The 10,878-nt window shown below is 44.1% G+C and overlaps 1 protein-coding gene across 1 annotated transcript; it reads left to right on the top strand.

The window, feature by feature from the left end:
- The first annotated feature begins 1,255 nt into the window (after positions 1–1,255).
- On the top strand, positions 1,256–7,699 carry LOC149983995 (uncharacterized). The gene has a single exon (XM_090231902.1). The coding sequence runs from the start codon at positions 4,166–4,168 to the stop codon at positions 4,628–4,630; it is 465 nt and encodes a 154-aa protein (XP_090088028.1). The 5' UTR covers positions 1,256–4,165; the 3' UTR covers positions 4,631–7,699.
- The last annotated feature ends 3,179 nt before the right edge of the window (positions 7,700–10,878 follow it).

The raw sequence follows: 10,878 nt of genomic DNA, 5'->3' as shown, positions 1-10,878 counted from the left end.
CTTGGATGAACCCTATCCTTCTGCAGAGAAGCCTTCTGAAACCCTTTTTTCTAACAGTGTAGGTATCCTTTGAAAATATGATCATGCCATCATGGTGATCCAGCTATCATAGCCATTGTCTAAAATACATACAGTATGTATTAATAGTGTACAGTATGACTTTCGGGCCTCTTAGCGTATTCATAAATACAGTGATATGAATTGTATTACCAAGTATGTATTTGTGCAGCACAGTGATGTTTTACCCACAGCAGTAGCTATCGAAAAAAGGAAATTCATAAATAAGAAAAGTATTCACAAATTACCAATTCCGTAATTGTGAATGATTGTAATTGCTTTCATTGTGACACAGATCGGCATATTTAAAAGTGAGCTGTTAAAGCCTCTTCACAAAAATCACTGCAGCGGCACTAAACTTTAATTGACAACAAATCTGTAACAAGGGAGGAAGATCATCAGTATTCAACAATTACCACCAAAACACTTCCAAGTGATTTATCCCACGTTTCATGATTCAGATCTGTCTTACAAGCAAGCAGCCTTTGAAAAAGCATCCTACCTTATGTAAATACAACAAAAAGAAAATTCCTGATGCAAATAGAAACATTCACTATTAAAGCTGATTTAAGGAGAATATAGCCTGGATTGCATCCCAAATGGCACCCTATTCCCTATATAGTTCACTCCTTCCCTATATTTTTCACTGCTTTGGACCAGAGACCAGAGTATTTCCAAACTAGTACACTATAAAGGACACTCAGAAATGCTCCTGAGTGGTGCAGCAGTCTAATGGCAATGCATTTCCATGCTAGAGGCATGACTACAGACCCTGGTTCAATCCTAGGCTGTTTCACAACTGGCTGTGATTGGTGGGCTCACAATTTGCCCAGCGTCATCCCGGTTAAGGGAGGGTTTGGCTGGAGTAGGCCGTCATTGTAAAATAAGAATTTTGTTGTTAAATAGTTAAATAAAATAAAAATGTGGGGCACAGCGACTGTGTGCAGGCCATTCTGTCTTTTCCAGAGTCAGTGTGACGTAGAAGTCCGTCACTGGCCGCGGGCAGCATTTGGTACTTTAACTCACGCACACATTCATCACTCCTCCTTGCTCCGTTATAAGATAAGTTAACAATGTGGGTCGACACACAAATTAACTTCTGTCTTAGTACATACATTTCACACTTGTCAGTGTTCATATTTAATATAAGCAATATTTATTATACTTATCTATGTTGTGGATGAGCACGTTGTTTGTTTGTTTATTTGTTTGTTTGTTCTGTTCCTCTCTCTCTCTATCTCTGTAGCTTCCGGGTATGCTGGATAAGGAACCGAGCTAAGGGAATTGGGCTGACTTTGTAGTGCCTGTCCCGAATGGTTCATTCATGTAAATGGGCATATTGAAAGACACTGTCAGTAGTGATGTAATTTGGTAAATGTTATGTTGTGAAATTGCTTCATAAACATGTTGCAATGTATATAATTTAGTATGTTTAGTTACATGTAAAATGTAGGTTTGACTAGGTAATTGCTTAATAGGCCCTACAAAAGGAGCCTATCTTTCAGTTCACGGAGAGGCATTTTGGATTGAGCTGTGAATGGGGCAGTATTGATTTTAGCTGTCCCATAAGGTATACGTTTGATGGCAGTACTGTTGTTTTTGTTCCGTAATCACTTTGTAAATAAACACCCTTGCATAGAAGAACTTTTGCGGCTCCGCCATCTTTTTTATTTTGAGAGAGGTTAGGTTTTCCTAACGGAATCGTCTGGGGAAGAAGAGGTCAAGTATGAGAAACTAGGAGCACGACCAAGGGGCCAGACACAACCAGAACCTTTTGAGCTACCGGTTGAACCAGCAGATACAGTCATAAAATACCAGTTGACTGAAGGAGCAGTTGGGGGACCAGAACCACACCCAACCATGGTAGCCCTTCTCCAGCAACTTTTCACCTGCCTTGAGAGGGATGAAGACCTCAAGCAGGCGTTCCGGGGTCTATGCCAATCAATTACAGTATATGACCACTGTCTCGACGATTGACTGTATTTTAACCCAATGACCACTGATCGTCTTGAAATCTAGCTGGGTAGATGGCTAATGAGCAGAGGTAAACAGCAATATCCCATGGTTCCTTGTTGTAAGACAAACCTTTCCCTTGAACGCTGGCGAAAGGACCGTTCTTTCGCCATTGCCAATTCAACCGTGAAGGAGCGACTCTTATTACGCACAGCAGTATTTCGGTGACTTACACCTTCAGCTGTCTATTTATCCAACATCATGGCGAATAAGTCAAGGAAAGCTAATTCTAAGACTAGATATACGAATGTAGAAACTACTTTAGAGGAAATTGATCGTTTAAGTGAGATCTGATTTTTGAAGATTCCATTAGCTCTCATAGCTTTGATTCTGAAACTGAGGCATATTTTTTGAACGGAGAGGACATTGTTTTGGACTGGTAAGTTGCTCTCATGCTAATGCCGTTGTTTGAAATTAATAAAATATTATTTGTGATTGTTTTTACATTTTATTTGCAATATATAAAGATGTAATGAAATGGGTAAAGTACATATTAGCTAGTCATTGTGAGTGAGGGTCTGTTTGTTTGTATGAGAATGACCATTGTGTGTGTGTGTAAAAATGGTATGGTGTATAAAAATGGTATGGTGTAGAATGCAAACCCATACCTCTCAACACAGCCAGCATGCTTCCTCCAATCAGTCTACATTAGAGGGAGCATCAAGGAGCTTGCTGACTACAGCACCACTGCACCAAGCCCTGTCCCTTCTACTCCTGCCACAAGTGTTCATCTGCCCAAATATATTTGTGCAGGCATGGATGTGCCTAAGGGCCAAAAGGGCACAGCATGAAGGCGTTGCTGTGTTTGCAAGATGAAGTCTCCCATCACATGCACCACATGCTCAGTGACCCTCTGCTTTACATCAGAAAGAGACTGCTATGGCATCTGGCATCAGCATCAGAATATTATCTTGAGTTTTGGCAAAGTTGGTGGGGTTATATGGCAAAGTGGGTGGGGGATATATGTTATATCTGGAGTACTTTTCCTGTCTTATCCGGTGTCTTGTGTGAATCTAAGTCTGCTCTCTCTTTCTCTCCTACTTTCTCTCGGAGGACCTGAGCCCTTGGACCATGCTTCAGGACTACCTGCCATGATGACTCCTTGCTGTCCCCAGTCTACCGGGCCTTGCTGCTGTTCCAGTTTCAACTGTTCTGCCTGCGGCTATGGAACCTAAACTGTTGATTTTTACTCTTGAGGTGCTGTCTTGTTGCACCCTCTACAACCACTGTGATCTCCACCTGGCCCAGCCAGAATAGGACTGGCCACCCCTCATAGCTTGGTTCCTCTCTAGATTTCTTCCTAGGTTTTGGCCTTTCTAGGGAGTTTTTCCTAGCCACCGTGCTTCTACACCTGCATTACTTGCTGTTTGGGGTTTTAGGCTGGGGCTGAGGAAGACTGAGGGTCTTCCAAATATTGAACGTGTGTAAATAGTTACCCATGTTATTTTGTAAATGTATATTTTTTTCTCATTTTTTTCAATTTTTTTGGGGGGGAGGGGGGTGTGTTAGAATACCATTTTTGTATTTTGTATATAGTTTCAAAATGTATACCTTCACCAGTTTGGCCACTTGGGTACATTTGGGCTACTTGTGTGGGACACCTGGGTGACTTCATGATAAATGTCATGTAGCACACATTTTGGAAGTTATCATTCTGAAACCTTGCCCAATTACTGTTGCCCTCTTATATTTTTCACTGAAATTGTCCCCATCATCCTATCTGAATGTTTTTATCTTGTTCATTTTAAAGATGATACAAAAATAAAATCGTATAGTTTTTTTTCATTGTTTTATCTAAACCAGATCTATTGTGTCATATTCTCCTACATTCAATTCACATGTACCCGAACTTCAGAGTGTTTTCTTTCAAATGGTACCAATAATATGCATATCCTTGGTTCTGTGCCTGAGCCACAGGCTGTTAGATTTGGGTATGTCTTCAGTTGGAAGTTGCACAGTATGGGGTAGCTCTAAGAGGTTTTAAATAAAAGTAGAACTCGTCAGTGAGAGCCCAAGATTGGGTCTTCCAACACCAGGACGACAAAGGCTCGACGCAACAGGGACTTCAACTCCACAGCAGGATCCCCAAGCAGTGATGAGGCCAGCACCAGGAGACCAGTCCAGCAGGGTTCCAGCATTCCTGAGGAAGGAGCCAAAGATGCCCTCATACCAGCTAGGGGAGGACATTGAAAACTACCTGCTGAGGTTTGAGCGCATGGCCAAGACGTGGCAGTGGCCGGAGGTAGAGTGGGCCTGCAGGCTTGTCCTATTGCTCACGGGCAAGACCTTAGAGGCTTACACAGCAATGGATGAGGGGCTGTCCAACGTCTACAAGGGCTTGAAGGAAGCGCTGCTGGTGAAGTTCGACATCTCCCCAGAGACCTACCGTCAACGCTTCAGAGCTGCATCGACGCCATCGGGTGAGACGCCGACAGAGACGTACCACCGCCTCAAGGGTCTCAACTTTTACAAGTTCTACCACATGACAATCGAACCTGGGTCCGAGAGCACGAGCCCAAGGTGGGCTTATGGCAGCCAAGCTAGCACTGCAGTACCTTAATGCACGTAAAAGGGGGCCCACCACAACCTGCAGCACCCGCTCCAAGGAGTCTCAGAGACAAGGGACATCAGAGAGGTAACTCTGGGGGTTATGTGTCTGGGAGGAGGGAGTTAAGGGATCATGCAGTTCATTCTGATGGGAGGGGTCTGACCTGTTTTAGCCCTCAAGGAAGAGGTCCACACCATGATAGAGATGGATGTTGTCGAGCCATCTTCAAGTGAATGGAGCAGCCCTATTGTCATTGGCCCAAAGAAGAATGGCTCTTTGCGCGACTGCATGGACTTCCACAGGGTGAATCTCCCAGTTGGATGCCTACCCCATGCCCCGCATTGATGACTTACTGGAGAGAATAGGTAGAGCTCATTACATCACCATATCGCATGGTATATAAATTGTTGAGATTAATTCCTGCTTAGAAGCCGCAGTGGTTCTTCTTTCACTGGAAGGAATCTGGGTTTGTATTCATTAAGCATATCAGAGCAGGTGGGCTGATCTAGGATCAGCCCCCCCCCCCCCCCCCTCCATGTAATCTCATTCCATTATGCTCAGAAAAGGCCAACCTGATCAGCACTCCTACTCTGAGACGCATTACAAGACCCTGTAGTGGTAATCAGTGGGGGTCGCTGAGGCAGTACCTCTTTCAGGAGGAAGATATTTTACCTTAATAATCATGACTCCATCCACTTTGACTTGATTGATCATGCGGCAGGGTTGACAAGACACACAATTAAAACAGTGTAAGGAGAGTAATTTCACTCTAATGGCACGACTGATTCAAACGTAATGATGCATCGAGAACAGACGTAATGACCCTACTAATCTAAGTGTGATTTAATGATGCACATACCCATTGTAACTCAATTGAAAATAGAATATTCTGGCTCGATGATTGTGAGACACAAATGCATGGCAATAATGACAATATCAAAGCAATTTATAATTCCCCTCTATTCCTCCTCTCTGTATCTTTCACTGACTACTGGAGGTACAGCATTAGTCCTGGATAATGATATGCTAAAATAAAACTCTCCCATCAGTGTCTGTGAGAAGAGATTGTTCTTTTGAGGCGGAAGCCAAGCCGAGCTGTATCTTTCTTCGAGGAGGAAGGAAGGTGTATTCGGGGGGAGCTGTCACTTTGCAGGAATATGTTTGGCAGGAGCACAGAGAAGGGGGACATATTTCACAGCAGAGCAGCAGCAATGGAGCCAGCCTGCCTGGCTGCCGCTAGTGCTTGTGCCATCTCGGTCGTGCACAGACTCGCGGCAACTGTCGTCTTCCTCTTAAAGACAATCCTCTAGAGTCGACGCCTTTGTTAACGCTCAGCCTCCTGCTTGTCACAGTCTCCTGCCTGTCACAGTTCACTAAGAGAGGATTCTTTTCACAAAGGGAAAATAGTCACACGAAGCAAACTTTTATCTGCCATTATTTGTAATATAACCAGTCCCACCCTGCAGGTTCCAATACCATATATTTTCTATGTAATAAGAGCTATATGGATACGGATATGAAAACAGTTTACACAGGAACATCTGTTGATGTTTGCAATGTGTTGAGGGAGTAAAGGTGCCTCAAGGTCAAAGTTTTTAATAGAATGTACAATTGTTTCACAAGACAATTTTTTTTTATTGACACACTGATTCCCAATCAATGCACAAGGTGTGACAAGTAATTTAAGCTTCATTCAATCGGTAAACAAATAATTTCCCCGTCTAATGCGGAGTAAAAGCACCCCCCCCCCCTCCCTCTTTCTCTCCCTTTCCTGCCTCCATCTCTCCCTCACCTCCATGGATGTTGGGAAGTGAGGCAGAAATGTGATATTGTCCAGCCGACTGTTTGGGAACCGGCCGTTCCAGACCAGGGATGGGCAACTCCAGTCCTCGGGGGTCGGAGTGGTGGCCACAATTTATTCCCATTCCTAGCAAACACAGCTGATTAAACTATTGCATTCTAAACTGAAGATCATGATTAGTTGATTTTCGGAGTCAGGTGTGTTAGATGGGGCAAGGCCCCCGAGGATTGGAGTTGCCCGTCCCTGATCCAAACCATTGATTATAGTTTCTGTCCCTTAATGCAAGGTTTGTTTCCCAAACTCGGTCCTGGCTCCCCCATTGGTGCACATTTAGGTTTTTGCTCTAGCACTACACAGTTTATTCTCTCTGGGGGGAGAGAGAGTGAGAGACAGACTGACAGCAGCCAGGCGCTCCGGTCTGATAGAATGCATCCCAAATGGCACCCTAGTCTGTATATAATGCATTACTTTTGTACAGAGGCCTATAGAGCCACATGAACTAGGTACTCTATGGGCCATGGTCAAAAATAGTGCAATAAATAGGGAATAAGGTGCCATTTGGGATGCAGACTGACAATCACACTGAAGTGTTGTGGGATACATAAGCAGAAAATAACCCCATACCTACTGTAAAATATGATGGTGGATCTTTGATGTTACAGGGCTATTTTGCTTCCACTGGTCCTGGGGCCTTGTTATATGTGTTACTGGTTCATCCTCAGGTTAATCCATCTCATTGATCTATTGGGATCAGTTTTCTGGACCTAGACTAAGCCTATACTTAAAAGCACTTTCAATTAATTAAGAATCTTGCTTTTTTTGTCCAGGAGTATGCTTAATCTGGATCTGGGAAACCAGTCATTGTTCCTACTGCACCAGATGGGAAGACAAAATATGATGTTCTAGAAATACATACACTTTTCAACAGTTTTCTGCATTCTTTTTTGTTTATGTTTATTCAAAGAAATCCAATTACACAATTGAACTAAACAGTTGAGGATTCAGTTCTGAGTAACTCGGCTGTGAAGGCAAACTTTGATTGATCACCAATTACAAAATATATGGTAAAAAGTGTATGAAATAACTAACCCATACTTTTCTTTTTGCAACTGTGTATGTACAGTAGCTTCTATCTTAAGGAAATATATCTTTAATAATATACTCATGGGTTGATGGAAAAGCAATAGATAAGAGAACAAAACAACAGTTCATCCTTGTCCTGAACACATTAAAACACAGTCTCCCTTCCTTCTGGCAGCTTGCAAACAACATCCACACGGTCATAAATCCACTCGCTCTTTTTGTTTCACGCCTTTAAAAATGTATAACTGAAATAAACTTGAACTGTGGCCATGGAAATGCTTATATCATCTGCCAGCTCGGTGCGGCACCGCCAGTAACACTGTCGTTGCTAACTATTCGCTGCTTCGTGGCCCATAAATCACACCACCGGAAAGTCTGTACCGGAGCCCGGTGGCCAGAGGAGAGAGAAGTACGTTTTCAGACCCATTTAACACTGATAATGCCTGCCGTTTCCCACAGGCCCCTGTGGGCCGCAGCTAGGGCCAGTCATGAATCACTACCTTCCAGGCCCTCTACCTCCAAGCCAGCGTCCCTCTCTACGCACGCACACACACACACACACACACACGCACGCACGCACGCACGCACACACGCCTCTCGCTATACTCCCCTACTGCTGACATTGCTCAGGCAGAAGGTCAGAACCACACAGAGCCATGGGGAGGGGTGGAGAGGTGGGAGTGGGGGGGGGGGGGGCAGAGAGGGTGAACGAGGGTGAACGAGGGTGAACGAGGGTTAAGAGGTGAAGAAGAGGGATGATGACAGAGAGTGGTCGAGGAGGGGGTTAAAAGTTGTGGAGGGTATTTGTTTCTGTCCCTCCCTTAGCTCCTGTCTGTTGTAGATCTATAATAAATGATTCTGTGCTCACTGCTGGTGAGGTACGATCTTTTAATAATCCTGTTGATGTGTGTGTGTGTGTTTGGTACTCAACGCATTGCATTCAACCACTCAATTGGTCATGTAGCTAACACCATACAATCCGGATGTGCTGTACCTAAGCCAATAAAGTCCATCACACAAGGCCAATAAATAGAGCAAAGGTTGCCGAAGAAGCCTAGTAATTCAAGTTCCTTCCTACAACATAGACTCATTTGACCTTTATCTCTGTCCCAGGTGACTCGGGTGTTTCTCTCCACAGGGTCACTGCAGCAGGGCCAGGTATTCACAGGTAGCTTGGCTTGAGACTGTGCTGTAGACAGACCGACCCAGATGGCCAGAGTGACACAAGAACAGAGTGGAGTCTAACCATAATGCCAACACTGTGACCTTGCTACAGCTATGGCAATCTTGAAGAAGGATCCTCATATTAAATCACAAATATACTCTTAGAGCCTAACGGAGGTGTATAGCTACATTTGTACTGACAACTTTATTATTTTGAAACTTTTCAAAAGCTTAATTTGGTGAGAAAAAAAAACTAAAACCTGAGTATATCTCAGAAAATATTTGATGTCTGCATAAATGTACCTCCTGATTGGGTTTTCCTCTCCAGCTTCACTTTGTTGGACTGCAAGGCCACACTTTACTTATCTGGTCCAATCAAATTGGTTGTCACTATCAGGCCAAATACTGGGAACCAATCAAAAAGGATGAGGCAGCATCATTTACCTAAACAACACTAGACACATCAGAAATGTCTGAAGAGACTTTTACATAATATACACTACATGACCAAAAGTATGTGGACAACAGGTCTCGAACATCACATAAATAATCATGGGCATTAATATGCAGTTGGTCCCCCCTTTGCTTCTATAACAGCCTCCACTCTTCTGGGAAGGCTTTCCACTAGATGTTGGAACATTGCTGCGGGGAATTTCTTCCATTCAGCCACAAGAGCATTAGTGAGGTCGGGCACTGATGCTGGGCGATTATGCCTGGCTCGCAGTCGGTGTTCCAATTCATCCCAAAGGTGTTTGATGGGGTTGAGGTTAGAGCTCTGTTCAGGCCAGTCAAGTTCTTTCACACCGATCTCAATAAACCATTTCTGTATGGACCTCGCTTTGTGCACGGGGACATGGTCATGCTGAAACAGGAATGGGCCTTCCCCAAACTTGTGCCACAAAGTTGGAAGCACAGAATGATCTAGAATGTCAATGTATGCTGTAGCTTTCATTTTTCACTTCACTGGAACTAAGGGGCCTATCCCGACCCATGAAAAACAGCCCCAGACCATTATTCCTCCTCCACAAAATGTTAGTTGGCACTATGCATACAGGCAGGTAGCGTTCTTCTTGCATCCGCCAAACCCAGATTCATCCATCGGACTGCCAGATGGTGAAGCGTGATTCATCACTCCAGAGAAGGCTATCCACTGCTCCAGAGTCCAATGGCGGCAAGGTTACACCGCTACAGCCAACGCTTGGCATTTCGCATGGTGATCTTAGGCTTGGTGCGGCTGCTCAGCCATGGAAATCCAGACCATGAACCTCCTGAAAAACAGTTACTTTGCTGATGATGCTTCCAGAGGCAGTTTGGAACTCGGTAGTGAGTGTTGCAACCAAGGACACTCAGTGGTACGTTCTGTGAGCTTGTGTGGCCTACCACTTGCGGCTGAGCCGTTGTTTCTCCGAGACGTTTCCACTTCACAATAACAGCACTTATAGTTGACTGTGGCAGCTTGAGGAGGGCAGCAATTTGACCAACTGACTAGATGAAAAGGTGGCATCCTATGACGATGCCCCATTGAAAGTCACTGAGCTCTTCAGTACTGGCCATTCTAATGCCAATATTTGCCTATGGAGATTGCATGGCTATGTGCTCAATTCTCTACACCGGTCAGCAACAGGTGTTGCTGAAATAGCCAAATCCACAATTTGAAGGATTGTCCACATACTTTTGGCCATGTCGTGTAATTATCTTCATAAGCAGCTTTATAAACTCAGCAAAAAAAGAAACGTCCTCTCATCGTCAACTGTGTTTATTTTCAGCAAACTCAACATGTGTAAATATTTGTATGTACATGACAAGATTCAACAACTGAGACAAAAACTGAACATGTCCACAGACATGTGACTAACATAATTGGAATAATGAGTCCCTGAACAAGGGGGGGGTTCAAAGTCAAAAGTAATAGTCGGTATCTGGCGTGGCCACCAGCTGCATTAAGTACTGCAGTGCAATAAATAAATAGAAAATAAATGTACAAAAATGTAAAGTACTGCACTGCATCTACACCTCATGGACTGCACCAGATTTGCCAGTTCTTGCTGTGAGATGTTACCACACTCTTCCACCAAGGCACCTGCAAGTTCCCGGACATTTCTGGGGGAATGGCCCTACTTTTCACCCTCCGATCCAACAGGTCTCAGACGTGCTCAATGGTATTGAGATCCGGGCTCTTCACTGGCCATGGCAGAACACTGACATTCCTGTC

The sequence above is a fragment of the Oncorhynchus mykiss genome, chromosome 4, assembly GCF_057628025.1.
Source record: "Oncorhynchus mykiss isolate SJ-2025 chromosome 4, ASM5762802v1, whole genome shotgun sequence".
Classification (NCBI taxonomy): Eukaryota; Metazoa; Chordata; class Actinopteri; order Salmoniformes; family Salmonidae; genus Oncorhynchus; species Oncorhynchus mykiss.
This window is presented reverse-complemented; position numbering and strand designations above follow the sequence as displayed.

Bases quoted from the DNA above. Each gene is read 5' to 3' on its own strand.
- LOC149983995 (XM_090231902.1), top strand. From the start codon at position 4,166: ATGAGGCCAGCACCAGGAGACCAGTCCAGCAGGGTTCCAGCATTCCTG.